Raw genomic sequence first — 20,221 nt, 5'->3', positions numbered from 1 at the left:
ATCATTTGGGTTTTCATTGGTTTTGTATCCCCTCGAGTCCTAGAGGGAAGAGCTAGCTCCTTTCTTTCTTTTTTTTTTTTTTCTCCTTTATTTCTTTACCCCTCGTCAGTAACCAGAACACTGCCCAGAAGGTAAATGGCGCTCAATAAATATTTGAGGAGTGAAAGAACCAGGCAGGAAACTAAGAATATACACTTACGAGCGAATTGGCTCCGACAGCCTGCAGTTCCTCCCCGGGGCAGGAGGCGGCGCCAGCGTTACACCAGCCCGGCCGCCGGCAGGTCTTGGTCCCTCCGGCAGACCGTCCAACGCTAGGCCCCGAGGCCCGTGCGGGAGTTAACCAATAGAAAGCCGTCTTAGTTATCGGGTCTGGCAGAGATGCCCAATGACCGCAGCGGGTGTAGGCAAGGGGCGGTGCGACGGTGAGGGGCGGAGGGAAGCGGTTAGAGGTGGGAGTTGGCGTTGCGGGCCGGGCGGGGGCCGCGGAGCTGCGATGCGGACGGGCCCGCGGCGGTGACCCGAGCTGCCGCCCGACATGAACTCGCTGGAGCAGGCGGAAGGTAGAGTGGGCTTCCTGGGTCGCCCGGGCAGGTCCCGGGCTCCTCCCGGAAGCTGGAGGGGCTAGAGTCGCGGAGACCCCGCCCCGGGGAGAGGAGGCCGCGAAGGATGGACTGAAGGGGCCGGGGCCGCGGGGGCCTCGGGGCGGCCGGAGGCGGCCGGACTCTGGTTCCCGCGCGCCTGGCCTGCGCGGGCGCTGGGGGACGTTGCGTCAGCTCTCCCATCCCCCCAGCTCAGAGCGGGAGCCCCTAGTCTGGGCAACTTTTATTTTTTATTCATTAACAGGCATTTCGCATTTTGCGGTTTGTGTATGCTAATAAGCCTAATTTTATTTCGAGAGCCCCGGGAAATGGACCCGTAATTCCCGCTGTGGTTTCTGGTTTACTGTCACAGGAAGGGAGTGGCTTGGTCTCCTTTTAAACTTTAAAAGACTCGATTGGGGGAAGATAGCCCACCTCGCTCCCTCCCTTTGGACGCCCCTTTCTGAAGGCCTCCGCGCTTGAGCACTGGTAATGCCCGGTGGGTCACCTGTAACCCATTCTGTGGGAGGAAAGGGGAGTGTCTCCACACCCACCCGTTAGCCGAATCAGAAACCCAGGGAGACCGGACGCGAAGCGTAGCGGTTAGTTACACAGAAAGGCTAGAAATCGGAATCGGGTCGTTGCGGTCAAAGAGACCTCGAAGACTTTGATGTTAGGGAAGAGGTTGTTCTAGTAGAAGGTTCTTGGTTCCGGCAGAATTAAAACTCGACCTGATTCTGATCCTTTTATTTGCAACCCCCAAAATTCTAGCTTTTGGCGCCGGCTGAGGCTGCTGCTGATTTTCCACATACCATTTTACGAAGCTCCTAAAAGTGAACCAGCCAGTTTCCTTATATGTGAAATTGGAATTAAAGAAACGTAATGTTTCTGTCAAGTGCTTAAAGCTGTCCTAGTAAACGAAGTAAACAGTGCAGTGATACATGTAAGTTGGTGTGTAAGACCTGAAGCAGTTAGAGTATCTAAAATTTCATCTTAATGGATGCAAACTAGTAAGAGTGGCTCAATTGGAAAATTGAAATCTTTTTACCTAGATCTCAAGGCTTTTGAGAGGAGACTTACAGAATATATTCATTGTTTGCAACCTGCCACTGGACGTTGGAGAAGTAAGTTCTTGAACGTTTCTTTGGAAAATAAACTGACCGTTGGTACTTTTCTCTCTGCCTGGCAATGATTTGCTTTTGTGTAAACTCATTGATTAACAAATGCTTTACTAAACCATAAGATTTCCTTGGTGTTCTGACAGCGTGTGAGTTTTTTTTAACTTAGTAACCAACGCATCCTAAAGAAAAAAGTTTTTAAGATTTTATTTTTAACTACAGCCTTTGTGGGGCTCGAACTCACAACCCTGAGATGGAGAGTGGCAGGCTTTACCGACAGAGCCAGCAGGCACCCCCGCCAAAGAAATCTTTAAGGAAAGGAAGTGGCTCTACTAAAAGGACAATATTTCATATGGTTGGGTTTTCATTTTTCCATCAAAACACATGCACTTCTTTTTATTAAGTATTAACAATATTGATAAACGACACACAAAAACTTCAGGAGGATCTTTAGCAGTTTTACAATTTGCCTACAAACTATCGAAATAAAATTCTGTTGAGGAAAATCATATTTAACATACGCCTTCAAAGGTTATGAAATCAGCTTTGGTCGATTTTAGCAGACAAGGAATGTGTTGCTTTGCAGCCTATCCTGGCAAACAAATTCACCTTGCAACTGGCTTTTCAAAATGTCATGAGTACTGTAAAATAGGGTTCGAAAAAATGGTTATTGCCCCATGGAAATACTTAGGAAATGCAGATAAATATGTAAATGATGACCTCAGCAAACAAAATGCTTTGCTAACTTACGTTGGGACCGGTTTTAGTTTCTTGGACATGTGTTACTGAAATTTAATTCCTGCCAATAAGGAAGTACAACAGCACATGTTTTATTTCAAAGTATAATTCAGAGAGCACTGTTGAAGTTAGGAGCCTTTTTCTGGGTCAGGATTTTTCATGGTATTTTTATTCGATCTATTTGCAAAGTTCTGTGTGTATGCTGTGAGACTTCTGGTTGGTCAGAATTTACAAGTAATGATTTTCTCAGGTTCTTTGGCTTAAGGGAGGAATTACCCCTAAAACCTTAATTCACTGCTACTTGAAAATCTTTTAAAATGTTTATGATGCTGTGGTATCTTATAATAGAGTGAATATTCATTACTTTTTCTGTGATTCATGGTCTCAGTGCTTACATACAAATGACATTAGCTTGGTTAATGTACCAGCGAAAAATATGTGTTTGAGTCCCTGCCAGTGGGTTTGATTTTGCTTTTGCTTCTTTTTTTTTTTTTTTAAGATTTTATTTATTTATTTGACAGAGAGACAGATCACAAGTACAATTAGGTAGAGAGGCAAGCAGAGAAGACGGGGGGGGGGGGGGAAGCAGGTTTCCCGCTGAGCAGAGAGCCCACATTCGATCCCAGGACCCTGGGATCATGACCGGAGCTGAAGGCAGAGGCTTTAACCCACTGAGCCACCCAGGCACCCCTGCTTCATTTTTCAAAAGAAAAATCTGTGTAGTATGACGTATTTCTTACTGGAAATACAGCATTATAAGAAATTTTTAATCTGTTCTGAAAATGTAATTCTGAAATTTTGATTCTGTTCTTAAATACCTAAAATGAGATTGTTTTCCTGTGATTTGCCACTTGTAAAAGTAAATCACCAGGAATTCTAGGTAAAGTTTTATGTTTCCATTGCTCTTTGAATCTTGGTCTTTATATTTTAAAACTATATGTGTCCTAACTTAAGGACAGTACCTTGATATCCAGAATATTAACTAGGTCATGGTGCCCCTTTATTATTTTCTAGTAGTACCACTTACTCCTTTTTTTTTTTAATTCCTTTTTTTTCTTTAAAATTTTATTTATTTTTTTAAACATTTTTTAGAAGATTTTATTTGTTTATTTGTCAGAGAGAGAGAGAGAGAACACACAAGCAGGGGAAGCTGCAGGCAGAGGGAGAAAGCAGCTCCCCACTAAACAAGGAGCCAGAAGTGGGACTCGATCCCAGGACCTTGGGATCATGACCTGAGCCAAAGGCAGCTGCTTAACCGACTAAGCCATCCAGGCATCCCTAAGATTTTTTTTTTAAATATTTTATTTATTCGACAGAGAGAAATCATAACTAGGCAGAGAGGCAGGAGGAAGCAGGCTCCCTGTGGAGCAGAGAGCCCGATGTGGGACTCGATCCCAGGACCCTGGGATCACGACCTGAGCCGAAGGCAGAGGCTTAATCCACTGAGCCACCCAGGCGCCCCCTAAGATTTTATTTTTAAGTAATCTCTACATCTACCTTGGGGCTCAAACCTACAGCCCTGAGATCAAGCAAGAGTCACAGATTGAACCAGTGAAGCTACTCAGGCACCTCTGTATCATTCATTCTTGAATTTTGTTTAGGATCTATTTAGAATTCCTAAAATAATTCTAGCTTAGTGAGGAGAAAGTTTTCTGAGTTCTATCATCAGTAATTTCTACCCTGAACTTCCTTTAAGTCTCTGAAGAAAACCTGACACTGATCAGTGTGCTCCACATTCTTGATAACCAGCCGTTTCAGCAGCTGTTGTTTAAAGGAAGAATCCTCTAACCAGGATTCTCATTGCATTCATAAAGGAGTCATTGTTTGGTTTGTTTACGTAGAAAATGAGAGGTGTTTTTGTTTTTTAATTTGAATTTGTAGGATCTGCAAAATCAGCACAGAGCATGTCAAAAGTTCCTACTGCTTTTAATTTGTTGATCTTGGTAAGTTCTGCCTAAAGTAATAATGGGAATAATATCTTTCTCAATTACTAAGGTTCATAGTATGTAAGAAAATTCCTCAGAGTCATACAGCAAGTTTCCTAATTCCTCAGTCAAATGTATTTTCCATTTAATAAAGTGCTGCATCCTTTGGCTTTCATTGATTAGGACCTGGTGGTATTATATAAATATATTAACAGCTTATTTCCTTACTAATTTCATGTTTATCTTTCATCAGTGCTTCTTATAGTGGTATCTGTCTGCACAGCTACTGGTGCCTGGAACTGGTTAATAGATCCCGAGACACAAAAGGTAGAAGTTTTGATTTAAAATCTTTACTGGATTAAATGAGATAATGTAACAGTGCTTTGTTCATTGTAAAGTATTACCCAAATGCTACCTATTATTACTAGTAGTGACATTAATAATTATATTAAATACATGCCTTTTATTAATTTGGTTAAGAAAAACTTTGGTTGTGTGTTGTAGATTAAATATCTTTTACAGGGAAAAAGACCTAAGAAACACCCACTTACACTACTTACTCATTTCTGAACTTCTTACGTATCTTTCTACATTTCATATTCATAATTTGTACTTATTTCAGTATAGAAATTGTATTCTCTTTTGTTCATTTAATATCATCTGTGTCAGCTTTTAAAAATTACAAAATTTCATTTTCTTCTGTGACTTAAATTTGGTAGTACCTTTCATCATGCCACAAAGCATTTGAAATGTCTTCACAGGAAACATGATAAAACAGCAAAATTTTAATGTAATAAAACATCAAGATTGAGGGGGGGAGAAAAAAAGATTAGAATAGAGGGTCAAAGGAAGGAAACCAGGTCACAGACAAGGTCATATGGGCCACCACGCTTGCCAGAACTGAGTTGTAAATTATTCTCTGAGTTACCTAATCCATAAAGTCACAGTTGGTTCCATGGTTTTCCTTCTCTTTGAAAAGAACACATGTATGAGTTCCATAAGCTAGCAAAGATTTTGTTCTCCGCATTTATCTTTAAAAAATTTCCTGCCTGAAATTTAATATAGGAAACCCTGAGAGAACTCCCATTGGGCACTGTACAAGAACATCCCTATACCGAATGCAATAAAAGATTTCATAATGTTATTTCTGGAAGCATCCTTTTGATCAAATCTGATAGAATGTTTCTCAGAATTCTACTTCTTTCCACTAACTTGTGCCTTAATTTCAAACAGTTTTTTTTATTAGAGAAGCAGTCGTGTCCAGTACTTCAGTGATTTACTTTTTTTTTTTTTTTTTTGCCTCAGTGCAGCTTTATTTAGGTAATAGTGGTGTTCTAATTTTTCTCAAATTTCAAGCCCACATCGCTTTTTAAACTGTAATTAGGTAGACTGCTTCCAGTAGCTTTATTTATAACCTGTTGGTTTATACAGAAGAAAAACCTAATAGCAAAGCTTTTGTCAGCCATCCAGATGGCAGTTTAGGCATCCAGGGGTTTATTTAGCGTGTAGTCTCCCTGGCTTTATCCGTTGGGGTGGAGATATAAAAGAATAGGAGGTAGGGGAGACTGGTGATGGAATTTTACATTAATAGAGGGGTTTTTATGGCAGATAGGAAACTCTCTTGTGTGTTCATTTATAAAAGTCTGCTCTTAAGCCTCTGCTTGGTGTTCATCTTCAGGGGAAGAGTGAGGAGGCTGGCAAGAAGATTGAAAAGGTCTATCTTGGGAAATGAATCTGACTTCTAATTGGGAAAAATATAAGCTGATTTCAGCTAGTTGAGATCTTAATAAAACACAGAATTAAATGTAATTTGAAATAGACCCAAAACTCTGTAGTTAATGTAATTTTCTAAATTAGGTGAGAATATAACTTAGCCTAAGGGTTAGCTCTTTAGATTTCAGTATTTAATAACCTCAAAGCTGATAGGAGTTTTAAAAGCAATTGTCTCTAGCAGGAGTTGCAAACTCAAAAGCCAGTGCGTGATTATCTGGAAGAATCCAAGGAGAAAAGGAATAGAGCAAGCTAGAGAAAGTACATGAATGCCTGATCTAAAGGGGGAACTGTATTTAGATTGCTGTGGAGGAAAGAAGGGCGATGTTGACTGATCTAATTAAAATTAACGTATAAGACACTACATGTGCTTACATTGTGCAGGCCACGTGAAATCTAGCTGGCCTGTGGGAATTAAACTCTCCTTGAAGGTTTTAAGAAGACATTCCTCTGGATTATTAACCTTTTCAGAATTTCATCCTTCTGGGAGCTTCCTCCCTTCTGATGTTGTCAGTCTCTCATTTCTTCATTTGACAAATTTATTTAACCAGTAGCGTACTAGGCCAGCTGCCTGTTCTTTTTTGTAAGTTTAGTTCTTGGTCTTGAAGTATGTATGCATCTCTTGGTGTATAAGAGTGGAGTATAGATGCCTTTGGCTTAGTTCTGTTGCTCCCATTTAGTTCCTAGTCCATTGGATTTCTTTTTCCAGACTCTAAACACATCTTTTTTCCTCTTTCAAACTATAGTGCTATCCCCCCAGTAGTCTGGCTTCAGTGCCCACTCTTGTTTCAGTCCTGGATCCTAGACTCTTGTCTTATATACTCCTGTTGTCTTATTTCCTGCTGTCATCTCTTATGCCTAGATCTGAAATTAGCTCTTTCTCTTAAATGCTCATTCTTTTTATTTTTTTTATTATTATTTTTTAATTTGAGAGAGAGGGAAAGTGAGCACGACAAGTGGTGGAGGAGAAGGACAGAGAGAGAGAGAATCTTAAGCACATTCCCAACTGAGGGCAACACAAGGCTTGATCACAACCCTGAAAATACAACCTGAGCAAAATCTAAGTTGTACACTCAGCTGACTGTGCCACCCAGGCACTGCCCCACCCCCCCCTTTTTTTTTTTAAGTTTTATCTAAGTAATCTCTGTGCCCCCTATGGGGCTCAGACTCTCAACCCCAAGATCAGGAGTCACATGCTCTTCTGGCTGAGCCAGCCAGGTGCCCCTAAACCTACCTTCTTTATAGGTAGCTACTAATCATTTTTCCCTGCTTGAGTGTCCTCTGTCCATTTATTTATCTATCTATCTATCTATTTATTTATTTATTTTTAAAGATTTTATTTATTCATTTGACAGACAGAGATCCCAAGTAGGCAGAGAAGCAGGCAGAGAGAGGAGGAAGCAGGCCTCCTGCTGAGCAGAGAGCCCGATGTGAGGTTCGATCCCAGGACCATGGGATCAGGACCCGAGCCGAAGGCAGAGGCTTTAACCTACTGAGCCACCCAGGCGCCCCTAAATAAATAAAATCTTTAAAAATCAATAATTCTCAGTAGCTTCAAAATGAAACTCACTTTTTGCTTCCACAGCGAGGGGAGGATTATACTGGAGCTGAATCTTCTGGGGCCATGTAGGAGAGGAGGAGTACGGTAGCATGTATGTCGGTGCAGCAGGAAATGGTTGGACTGGGACCAGGTTATGAATGGTAGAGGCTGCCCCTGTCCTGAAAGGAAGCTTTTCTTTTTTTTTTTCCAATTTATTTATTTTCAGAAAGAAAGGAAGCTTTTCTTTCTTTTTTTTTTTTTTAAAGATTTTATTTATTTATTTGACAGAGAGAAATCACAAGTAGATGGAGAGGCAGGCAGAGAGAGAGAGGGAAGCAGGCTCCCTGCTGAGCAGAGAGCCCAATGCGGGCCTCGATCCCAGGACCCTGAGATCATGACCCGAGCCGAAGGCAGCGGCTTAACCCACTGGCTTTTCAACGGGGAGAGTAACTATATCACTTCTGACTTGTGTTTTCATTGACTTCAGACTAGAAATTATCTTCACTTGTTCAGCAGTATTAATTGAGCATGTACATTTGCCAAGCACTATTTCAGATACTGGAAGAACAGAGATGCACAAGACCACGTCTACTCCTGTGGTGCTTACAGTCTTGTGCTTTTGTATGTGTGTGTGTGTGTGTCTGTGTGTATGTAATCTTTATGTCCAACATGGGTCTCGAGCTCATGACTATTGAGGGAGGTCAAGAGACATGCTCTACTAGCTGAGCCAGTCAGATGTCTCTCAATCTGCTTTTTAAATTGTTTTTTTTTTTTTTTACTAGGGAGAGTTTAGTAAACATTTTGGTAGGATGGTTTTTGATTATAAGAATGAATTTTTAATGGTTAAAGTCTTTGAAATTGATGGAGGGAATATTGCTATATTATCTTGCTATGTTAAAGATAGAAAATAGAGAACTGGTTTTATTTTACGGCACAGCAAAACAGAACTAGGATTATTTTAAATTCTTCAAATCCTCATATATCAGATGATTAAAATCCTATGTATATTTATGCATAAGTGGGGAGGTAAAAATTAGTATTGTTCTGAGATTCTGAACATTTTTATATTTCAAACTCTTCTTTTCCAGGTGTCCTTCTTCACATCTTTATGGAATCACCCATTTTTCACTATTAGCTGTATTACTCTAATAGGCTTGTTCTTTGCCGGAATACACAAGAGGGTCGTTGCACCATCAATGTATCCTTTACCAAAATTTACTTTTATTCTCTGAATGAAATTAAAGCACCTTTTTGATCATCTGGGTGTTGTTTTAAAAGCTTATTCTTCATATGATAAATTTTCCTTTGACCACATTTTTTCAGCATAGCTGCTCGATGTCGAACTGTATTAGCAGAATACAACATGTCTTGTGATGATGTGAGTATTGTTTACGTTAGAAAATTGTAGATGTGCATGAAAGGACTGAAATGTTTTGGTTTAAAGAAAGCAGACATTAATAAATTGTCTGCATGGGGCATCTGAGTGGCTCAGTCGGTTAAGTGTCTGCCTTCGGCTCAGGTCATGATCCCGGAGTCTAGGGATCCCCAAGTCCTACATCAGGCTTCCTGCTCAGCCGGGAGTATGCTTCTCCCTCGGGCCCATTCACCCTGCTTGTGCTCATTCTTTCTCAAATACATAAATAAAATCTTTAAAAAAAATTGTCTTCATGGATTAATAGTGGAGATATTCCTTATAGTATTGATCCTAAGACCTATATTTATATCTCAGAAATTGAGATGCATCTAATGATCTCTCATATCATACAGGTCAACTGGTAGAGTTGACCGTATCTTTTTTTTTTTTTTTTTTTTAACACGTAAGCTGTATGCCAAGTATGGGGCTTGAAATCATGACCCTGAGATCTAGAGTCACATGCTGTATTCCTGAGCCAGCCTGGTACCCCCAGTTTAATCTTTCTTTTCTTTTTTCTTTTTAATTTATTTTAGAGAGAGAGCACAAGCAGTGGGGAGGAACAGATGGAGAGGGGGAAGCAGGCTCCCCCCTGAGCAGGGAGCCTGTTGTGGGGCTCCAATCCAGGATCATGGGATCACAACCTGAGCCCAAGGCAGATGGTTAATTGACTGAGCCATCCAGGCACCCCTCCCCCCAGTTTAATCTTAATGACATAGAATCATGATATGTCTTATGATTTGTTTTTAAGATTTTATTTATTTATTTATTTGGCAAAGAGAGAGAGAGACAGTGAAAGTGGGAACACAGCAAGGGCAGTAGGAGAGGGAGAAGTAGGCCTTCCACCAAGCAGGGAGCCTGATGCTGGGCTTGATCCCAGGACTCTGGGATCATAACCTGAGCTGAAAGCAGACACTTAACCACTGAGCCACCTAGGTGCCCCCAAACCGACTGTTTTTTTGTTTGTTTGTTTTAAAAGAATTTATTTATTTATTTGACAGACAGAGATCACAATTAGGCAGAGAGGCAGGCAGAGAGAGAGGGAGGAAGCAGGCTCCCTTCCGAGCAGAGAGCCCGATGTGGGGCTTGATCCAAAGACCCTGAGACCATGACCTGAGCCGAAAGCAGAGGCTTTAACCAACTGAGCCACCCAGGCGCCCCCTGACTGTTTTTAAAAGTTAATCATGTGTTGATATACTAGAGTATCTCACGGGTTTGATTCACTTGTTTTATTTATAAAGGTATTTTTACCTTCAAGTTAAAAAAACTATCAAATAGGGGCGCCTGGGTGGCTCAGTGGGTTAAGCCTCTGCCTTCGGCTCAGGTCATGATCTCAGGGTCCTGGGATCGAGCACCACATCAGGCTCTCTGCTCGGCAGGGAGCCTGCTTCCTCCTCTCTCTCTCTCTCTCTCTCTGCCTGCCTCTCTGCTTCCTTGTGATCTCTCTGTCAAATAAATAAATAAAATCTTAAAAAAAAAAAAAACTTCAAATAATACTTATCCAGTATAGAAAATAAGAATAAAGAGAAAAAAAAGATACTAAGCCAGGAAGGCCACTAGATCAATGAAGAGAATAAAGACTAAACACTCATTTTTTTAAAAATTAGAGGATAAGTATAGTATTTCAAGTCAAGGGGAGAAATGGGCTAATAATGTTGAGGTAATTGGCTTTTCATTTGAGAAAAATATGAATTAGGATCTCTTCTTCACATCAATTAAAAAGATTAAATTCCAGATAAAGTTTTAAATATATTTAAAAAGACATACCTATCTCATAAGCATTAGAGGAAAGTATATATGAATGGTTTTTGTTTTTTAAGATTTCTTTATTAGTATAATAAGTCATACAACATGCACACACACATGAGTTGGGGGAAGGGTAGAGGAAGAGAGAAACCCAAGCAGACTCCCTGCTCCATATGAGCCTGACATGGAGCGCGAGATCATGACCTGACATGAAACCAGGAGTTGGACGTTGAACCCACTGCGCCACCCAGGTGCCCCAGAGATGAATATGTTTATGATCTTGATGTAGAAAACCTTTTTAAGGCTCAGAACAAAAAACCATCATGGAAGAGGATACCTTTAATTGCACCAACATTTGAAAATCTCATACAGCAAAAGGCAAGAAAACGAGCAGTGATTAGAAGAAATTGTTTGTGGGGCGCTTGGCTGGCTCTGTCGGTGAGCATGTGACTCTTCATCTCAGGGTTGTGAGTTTGAGCCCCACGTTGGGTGTAGAGATTACTGGGAAAAAAATACATATAAAATGAAAGTATTGGCAAGATATCTAATAGAAGATAGAATGTAAAATAAAGACCTATTAAAATCAATAAAAAAAGATAAATAGTACCTTTGAAATGTGGAAAGAGCTAAGTCATCTCACAGAAATGGGACTACAGATAGCCTCATTTGTAATTGGGGAAATGGACAGTAAAACTGAGTTATCTTTTTCTTTTTCTTCTCTTTTTTCTTTTTAAGAGAGAGTGAGAGTGAACATGAGTGGAGGGTCTTGGGGGGAAGCAGAAGGAGAGGGAGAAGCAGACTCCCCACTGAGCAGGGAACCCATCACAGGGCTTGATCCCAGGATCCTGAATTATTACCTGAGCCCAAGGCAGATGCTTAACTGACTGAGCTACCCAGGTCCCCCTAAAGCTGAGTTTTCATTTGTCTTACCTACTTTTACATTGGTAGAAATTAAAAGTCCAGTGCTGTGGTAAAGTAGATGAACCCATGCACTGCTTATTGAGAATATACACTGAGATAGCCATGTTAGAGGGCAGTTTTCATCATTCCTGTAAAATGTAAAATTGGCATGCCTCATGACCTAACCATTCTACTTCTCTCCATCTCTCTTGGTGGGGACCATTAGTTACATGCACATAAGGAGGCAGGTACAAGGTCATTATTGCAACATGCTTTGCAGTAGGGAAAAAATGGAAACCAGCTTTACATTTCCCAATTAGGGGATGGTAAAATAGGCTTAGGTATAGCCACATTGTAGGAAACCACAAGTAAATCTGTCAGTATGGCCATGGAAGGCTCTGCAGGGCATAATGTGAAGTGCAAGAAGTAAATTATTAGATGATATACTCAGTTTGGGATTTTTTTTTTAAGTTTTTCAGTTTTTTTTCCCTAGTACCATTTTCTTTTTAATTCCAGTATAGTTAATATACAGTGTTATATTAGTTTCAGGTGTACCATAGAGTAATTTCAGCACTTCTTTACATCACTGTGTGCTCATTATGACAAGGGCACCCCTTAATCCCCATCATCTATTTCCTCCGTCCCCCCACCCACTTCCCCTCCTGTAATCATCAGTTTGTTCTCTGTAATTAAGAGTCTTTTTCTTGATTTGTGTTTTTTTCTTTGCTTGTTTTTATTTTTTCTTGAATTGCACATATGAGTGAAATTACACAGTATTTGTCTTTTTCTGTTTCACTTAGCATTATACTCTCGAGCTCTGTCTGTGTAGTGCAAATAGCAAGATTTCATTCTTTTTTGTGGCTGAATAATACTCCAGCGTGCATGCGGTTTGTGTGTGTGGATCACATCTTCATCTGTAAGAAAGGTTTTTTTAAAGATTTTATTTATTTATTTATTCGACAGAGATCACAAGTAGGCAGAGAGGCAGGCAGAGGGGAGCGGGAAGTAGGCTCCCCGCTGAGCAGAGAGCCCCATGTGGGGCTCGATCCCAGGACCCTGGGATCATGACCTGAGCCAGGGCAGAGGCATTAACCCACGAAGCCACCCAGGTGTCCCCTGTAAGAAAGTTTTAATTATGAAAATTTCCAGACCAAAAAATGGAGAGTATAGTAAACTGTGTCCCACTGGTCAGTGTCCACAATAATTAGCTCATGGCCATTCTTATTTCATGTGTACCCCTGCCCACCTTCCTCCATCAGATTATTTTGAAACAAATCCCAAGTCATATTTTTTTACCTTCAAATATTTTAGCATGTTAGAAACACCAGATTTTATTTAAAGTTTGATTTATTTATGGGGCGCCTGGGTGGCTCAGTGGGTTAAAGCCTCTCCTCAGCTCAGGTCATGATCCCAGGATCCTGGGATCGAGCCCTGCATTGGGCTCTCTGCTCAGTGGGGAGCCTGCTTCCCCCCCCTCCCCCCACCTGCCTCTCTGCCTACTTGTGATCTCTGCCTATCAAATGAATAAAATTTTTTTTTTTTTTAAAGATTTTACTCATTTATTTGATAGAGATCACAAGTTGGCAGAGAGGCAAGCAAAGAGAGAGGGGGAGGCAGGCTCCCTGCTGAGCAGAGAGCCCATTGTGGGGTTTGATCCCAGGACCCTAAGACCATGACCTGAGCCGAAGGCGGAGGCTTAACCCACTGAGCCACCCAGGCACCCCAGAAATAAAATCTTAAAAAAATAAATAAATAAAGATTTATTTTATTTTAGGGAGAAAGGAGGAGGGGCTGAGGGAGAGAGAGAATCTCAAGCAGACTCCCTGCTGAGCACAGAGCCTGACACTCGGGCTTGATCTCATGACCCCAAATTCATGACCCAAGTCGAAACCCAAGAGTTGGACACTTAACCGATTGAGCCAGATGGCTCAGAAACATCAGATTTTTTATTATTTATATATGTGGATGTAAATCATAGAACCCAGTCTGGAAGAGTTCATGCTAAAACTGTTTTCTTCTCTAAGAGGGCTAGAATTTGAGATAAATGGAAGGAAGAATTTTAGCTTATCTATATTTGAAACATTTTAAATTGTTTACTTATTTTTTAAGTAATCCTGTACCCAACATGGAGTTTAAAGTCATATCCCCAAGGTCAAGAGTCATGCTTCACTGACTGAGTCATACAGGTTTTATGTATTTGGTTTTTTAATAAATTACATTAATGTCTTTTCATGTAGTTTAAAATAGATTAAGACCTTGGGGAGTGCCTGGGTGGCTCAGTGGGTTAAGCCTCTGCCTTCGATTCAGGTCATGATCCCAGGGTCCTGGGATGGAGTCCCACATCGGGCTCTCTGCTCGACAGGGAGCCTGCTTCCCCCTCTCTGCCTGCTGCTCTGCCTACTTGTGATTTCTCTCTGTCAAATTAATAAAATCTTTAAAAAAAAAAAAAAAAACAGAAACCTTGGGTGAAACAAATAGTGGTCTGTTTACACAGTGGAATACTGTGTATTGTGTATCGTAATAGTATAAAACCATATAGACTGCTGGAACATAATAACATGGATGAATCTCAGAAGCACATTGAGTGAAAGAAGTAGATGCGAAAGAGCACTTACTCTCTGATTGCATGTGTTTAAAGACCAGAGATAGGCAAAATTTATGGGAAGTAGTTATGTCTGTTTCAGGAGTGGGGCTCCCATTGACCAGAAGGGGATGTGGAAGAACTTTCTGGGTGGTGGTGATCTCTGTAGTGTGAATGGGGTGGTGCCTCTGTGGGCATATATGTGTGTGTGTGTGTGTGTGTGAAGATTTTTTCTTCGTTAGCACACATGCAGGGGGAGAGGCAGAGTGAGAGAACCTCAAGCAGATTCTGCACTGAGCCTGATGCGGGGCTCAATCTCATGACCCTCAGATCATGACGTAAGCTGAAATCAAGAGTTGGACACTTGACTGGCTGAGCCGCCCACGCAGTATATGTTATATACTGTATATAAGTTATACCTCAATAAAACAGTGAAAAAATTAGCATCAAAGTTCTACGAACATTACCAGGGATATACCAAAATTTAAATGGCTAAAAATGAAGTTAAAGTGAGAATCTTGTGATCAGAATCTTGACAGCAATTTTAACCCAAGAATCACAATAACAAAATATTAATGAAACCACCTAGAGTCTCACCAACCAAAGATGTTTTATGTTGTGTTGCCCATTCTCATTTGCTTCTTAGGTATTACGGAGTTTTCAGATCTGCTTCTTTGATCCAGTATTAGGCTTTAAGAGCCACCATTTGGGCACCTGGGTGGCTCAGTGGGTTAAGCTGCTGCCTTCAGCTCAGGTCATGATCTCAGGATCCCGGGATCAAGTCCTGCATCGGGCTCTCTGCTTGGCAGAGGGCCTGCTTCCCTTCCTCTCTCTCTGCCTGCCTCTCTGCCTACTTGTGATCTCTCTCTGTCAAATAAATAAATAAAATCTTTAAAAAAAAAAAAGCCACCATTTCTTGGACATGAACCACGTGCAAAGTCTTGGGCTTTTAATCTACACTATACCAGTTAAGGTCTTCTGTTTTGGGGCATCTGGGTGGCTTAGTCCGTTTGGTGTCCAACTCCTGATTTCAGCCCAGGTCTTGATCTCAGGTTCATGAATTCAGGCCTCATGATGAGCTCCATGTTGGGCATGGAGTCTTGTTTTATTTTGTTTTTTGTTTCAAAAAGCGGGAGGATCTTCCATTTTGTTTAATTACACACTGCCCTATTTTATGGATAACTCATGATATAATGCCCTGTTGGTCATACAGTTGTTTGCAGTTTCCATACTGCATATGTTGTACATTCTCTGCCAGAACTTAAGCTGCAGGAGGATGAGGGAGTGTGTCTAGTTCATTCTTGGATCCCACAAGACCTGGCCCATAGCAAACACTCAGTAAATGTTGAATGGAAGAATTAGTAACATTTTTTTTATTTTAGAGTATGCACAAGGAAGCACAAGTTGGATAGAGGCAGAAGGAGAGATTTTTCAAGTAGACTCATTGCTGAGCTCAGAACCCAGTGCAAGGTTTTATGTCACAACCCATGAGATCATGACATGGCCTGAAACCAAGAGTCCGTCGCTTAACCAGCTGACTCGCCTAGGTGCCCAAATTAATAACATCTTTATGTACAGCTTTGTGCTTGTGTCCTTCGGGTGAACTCCCAAACATGGAGTTATTTGAACTATATGGCATGTACCTTTTCTTTGGGTAAATAACACAGTTGGGCCAGGGCACCTGGCTGGCCCAGTCAGTGGAGCATCTAACTCTTGATCTTGGGAACGTGAGTTCAAGCCCCATGTTGGGCGTAGAGCTTACTTTATTTTTAAAGGTTTATTTATTTATGTATTTGACAGAGAATGAACACTGGCAGGGGGAGTGGCAGGGAGAGGGAGAAGGGCTCAATCCCAGGATCATGACCCAAGCCAAAGGCAGACCCTTAACCAACTGAGCCACCCAGGTGCCCCTAGAACTATATATTTATTTGTTTCTTAAGTTTTTAAAAAGATTTTATTTATTTGTCAGAGAGAGCACAAGTAGGGTGAGTAGTAGGCAGAGGGAGAAGCAGGCTTCCTGCTGAGCAGGGAGGCCGAAGTGGACTTGGTCCCAGACTCCTGGGGTCATGACCTGAGCCAGAGGCAGACACCTAACCGACGGAGCCACCACTAGAGCTTGCTTAAAAGAAGGGGGGGGCAGTTGACCTTACAGAAGAGTTACATCTACTTACACTGAACATCAGCAGTGTGTAAGTGTCTAGTGCTCAATCATTGGTTTACATTTTCACCTGAAAGTAAAAATTTAATGTTAGTGAAGGAAAAATGTTTTTGCTCAGATACATATACTTATGTTTTATAAATTCCATTTGACAAGGAGCATGGATTTATACATGTTGGGATTTTATTTATAGGATTGATTGGCAAATTTTTAGGTAGCCAGTGGACAGGGAGTTCATCAAATTGTTTTGTTTATTTATGTATTTACTTATTTATAAGATTTATTTATTTGTTTATTTGGCAGAGAGCGAGAGACAGCTAGAGAGGGAACACAAAGGAAGAGGAGTGGAAGAGGGAGAAGCAGGCTTCCCGCTGAGCAGGGAGCCCAATGCAGGGCTTGATCCCAGAACCCTGGCATTGTGACCTGAGCCAAAGGCAGACGCTTGACTGAGGCACCCAGGCACTCCAAATGGGTTGTTTTAAAGTAATGAAGATTTTAGGGATGCCTGGGTTTGTTAAGCATCTGCCTCTGGCTCAGGTCATGTCATGATCCTGGGTCTGGGGGTCAAGGTCTGCATGGCGCTCCCTGGTCCACAGGGAGTCTACTTCTCCCTCTGCCTGCCACTCCTCCTGCTTGTGCTCTTTCTCTCTCTCTGTCAAATATATAAATGAAATCCTTTTTTTTTTTTTTTTTTAAAGATTTTATTTATTTGAGAGAAAGAGCTCAAGTGAGTCCACAAGTAGGCAGAATGGCAGGGAGAGGGAGAAGCAGGCTCCCGCTGAGCTGGGAGCCTGATGCGGGGCTCAGTCCCAGGACTCTGGGATCATGACCTGAGCTGAAGGTAGATGCTTAGCCGACTGAGCCACCCAGGCGCCCCTATAAATAAAATCTTAATAATGAAGATTTTAGGAAGAAAACTCCACACAAAACTTGGAAAACATAACTGTTCATTGGTTAATTTTACTTCATATATTGGGGCGCCTGGGTTAAAGTGGGTTCAGTGGGTTAAAGCCTCTGCCTTCGGCTTGGGTCATGATCTCTGGGTCCTGGGATCGAGTCCCGAATCGGGCTCTCTGCTTGGCAGGGAGACTGCTTCCTCCTTTCTCTCTTTCTCTCTCTGCCTGCCTCTGTCTACTTGTGATCTCTCTGTGTCAAATAAATAAAATCTTTAAAAAAATATTTAGGGACGCCTGGGTGGCTCAGTGGATTAAAGCCTCTGCTTTCGGCTCAGGTCATGATCCCAGGGTCTTGGGATCGAGCCCTGCACCGGGCTCTCTGCTCAGCAGGGAGCCTGCTTTCCTTTCCCTTCTCTCTCTCTGCCTTCCTCTCTGCCTACTTGTGATCTCTGTCTGTCAAATAAATTAAAAAATACGTATATTAAAAATATTTAAACTTCATATAAAGGATGTTCTGGTACCCTCAAATGTACTTCAAGGCTTATGGATAAGTGGTGATGTTTTTAATGGAACTGTGTATTGAAAAACTTTTTTCCTTCATTTTTACAGACAGGAAAACTCATTTTGAAACCTAGGCCTCATGTTCAGTGACAATCTGCACTCATTGTTCTGGGACCTAAAACAGCCTTTCTTCAAATGAGTGATACAGCAAAAAGCCATAAAGGATTCCTTTTACAGTTGGATATGTGAAGGTCATAGCAACAACTGACAAGAAGTGTGCAATATTTACCCAGATGATCTCGATGATGATGACTCGTCTCCCCCGTGCTTGGTACCTTTGATTATCTGTGTTACAGTATTAGTGTCACTTTAGTACTTCAGACCCTGCAGAGACTTATGCAGATGAAGTATGTCTGTATGTTACTAAGTTAAACTTAGAAACAGAACCTCATCCAGTTTTTATAATGTATTTTTGCAAACTACTGTAAATAGCAAATCAATGCCAATGTCAAAGAGGGAAGCGTTCCGTGGACTTTGTTCTCCTGCACCAGTATCGTGGGAGCATCCGTTGGCCGCCCCATGGCTCTTCACACCCAGCTATTGTGTATAGCTGTGCCTTTCATTCTTACACCCCTCTGTTCTAATCATAATGCAAGAAAAACATCGGATCGAGTGTAAACTGAGAAAGACTCATCTCCATTATGTTGTGAGAAATTATAGATATTCTGAGAAACCATTTTTGTTAAACCAGATAGTGAACTTCAACCACTCTCATGGTAACCATTTCCAGTTTGTTGTTTTCCTTCAATGCTAAATATACTTTATATTTTTTTTTAATAATTTTAAGAACACTCCAAAGGCTTCTGAATATACAAGTTTAGTTATAAATTATGTACTGTCTGGGAATTTGATAGTCCTTGTTTTAGATCATTGGATCTTAACGCCGCGGTTGGCGTGTTGTTACACTAGTGTTGCACGGGTGTAATTGATCCGCCGCTCCATCACGGGGTGACTTGGGAGCGGCGCCCCAAACTAGAGTCTACAATTCTCACTGTTCCGAGAGTGTTAATGACATACTGTGTATGCATTTTAGCCACCTGTACTATAATTGCCCTTAATCTTAAACTATTGGGATTGCTGTAAATATTTTAAAGAACTGGAGGTGCCTTTTACCTGTTTATTAGATGATTTTGAAAAGGTTTAAATTATTTCATGAGCAGTCTTTTAAATTCCATTTAACATGAAGCTGAAAATTCACTCACAGGACAAAAACTTTTTAACAAGGCTACCATTTAACTTAACTGTCCATCTTGGCTTTGACATGTTTGAGATTTTATTCTTGAAACTGCAGCAATAAGACCCTCTCTGCTCCTACGAAGTCATCAGAGGGTACTCCATGTATTCGGCACAGTTTGATTGTCTGTAAATTTTGTAGGTAAATATGTGCATAAAAATAAATACTTTATATATAATTAGCGACTGGGCTTTTTTTTCCTCGATTCATAGAAAGTCTGTAGCACTTAAGATTAAAAAGCACAATACATGTGTCAGATACAGATTAGTTCCAGATGAGGTCACTTACTTGAACTGTCTAGTAGAAGGTAGACACTCAACAACTGTGCCATTAAAGACAGAACTAGCACCAGAGTCCAAGTTTCTTGACTCAGATTGAAAAACTGTTGGTGTGTGTGTTGGGGGGGGGATACTCAACTCAGGAGCCATTAGAATGTGATCATTAAGAATGTAGATTCTTGGGGCACTTGTGTGGTTCAGTTGGTTAAGCGTCTGCCTTCGGCTCTGGTCACGATCCCGGGACTGAGCCCTGAGTTGGGCTCTATGCTCAGTGGGGAGTCTGCTCTCCCTCTCCGTCTGCTACGCTCCCCCCGACCCCCGCCACTCATGCCCCTGCCTCAAAACGTTTTATTTTTTAATTATTGGGGTGTCTGGGTGGCTCAGGTGGTTAAGCAGCTCCCTTCGGCTCAGGTCATGATCCCAGAGTCCTGGGATTGAATCCTGGGTCAGGCACTTCAGTGGGGAGTCTGCTTCTCCCTCTGCCCTTCTCCCCTACTCACGGTCCCTCTGTATCTCAAACAAATAAATAAAAATCTAAAGAAAATAGGGGCGCCTGGGTGGCTCAGTCGTTAAGTGTCTGCCTTCAGCTCAGGTCCTGATCCTGGGATCGACTACATCAGGCTCCCTGTTTGGCGGGAAGCCTGCTTCTCTCTCTCCCACTCCCCCTGCTTGTGTTCCCTCTCTTGCTGTTTCTCTGTCAAATAAATAAAAACTTAAAAATAGGAGTCACGTGTTCTTCCCACTGAGCCAGCCAGGCATCCCTTGATTGACATTTTATAGAGACTGG

General features: G+C 41.5%; 1 protein-coding gene across 1 annotated transcript; it reads left to right on the top strand.

Annotated features, from left to right (window-relative positions):
- The first annotated feature begins 456 nt into the window (after positions 1–456).
- Positions 457–19,334, top strand: CNEP1R1 (CTD nuclear envelope phosphatase 1 regulatory subunit 1). Its single transcript, XM_044256196.1, has 6 exons — positions 457–560; positions 1,631–1,702; positions 4,613–4,686; positions 8,758–8,867; positions 8,993–9,047; positions 17,971–19,334. The coding sequence occupies exons 1-6, from the start codon at positions 536–538 to the stop codon at positions 18,010–18,012; spliced, it is 378 nt and encodes a 125-aa protein (XP_044112131.1). The 5' UTR covers positions 457–535; the 3' UTR covers positions 18,013–19,334.
- The last annotated feature ends 887 nt before the right edge of the window (positions 19,335–20,221 follow it).

This window comes from Neovison vison, chromosome 7, assembly GCF_020171115.1.
Source record: "Neovison vison isolate M4711 chromosome 7, ASM_NN_V1, whole genome shotgun sequence".
In the NCBI taxonomy this organism is placed as follows: domain Eukaryota; kingdom Metazoa; phylum Chordata; class Mammalia; order Carnivora; family Mustelidae; genus Neogale; species Neogale vison.
This window is presented reverse-complemented; position numbering and strand designations above follow the sequence as displayed.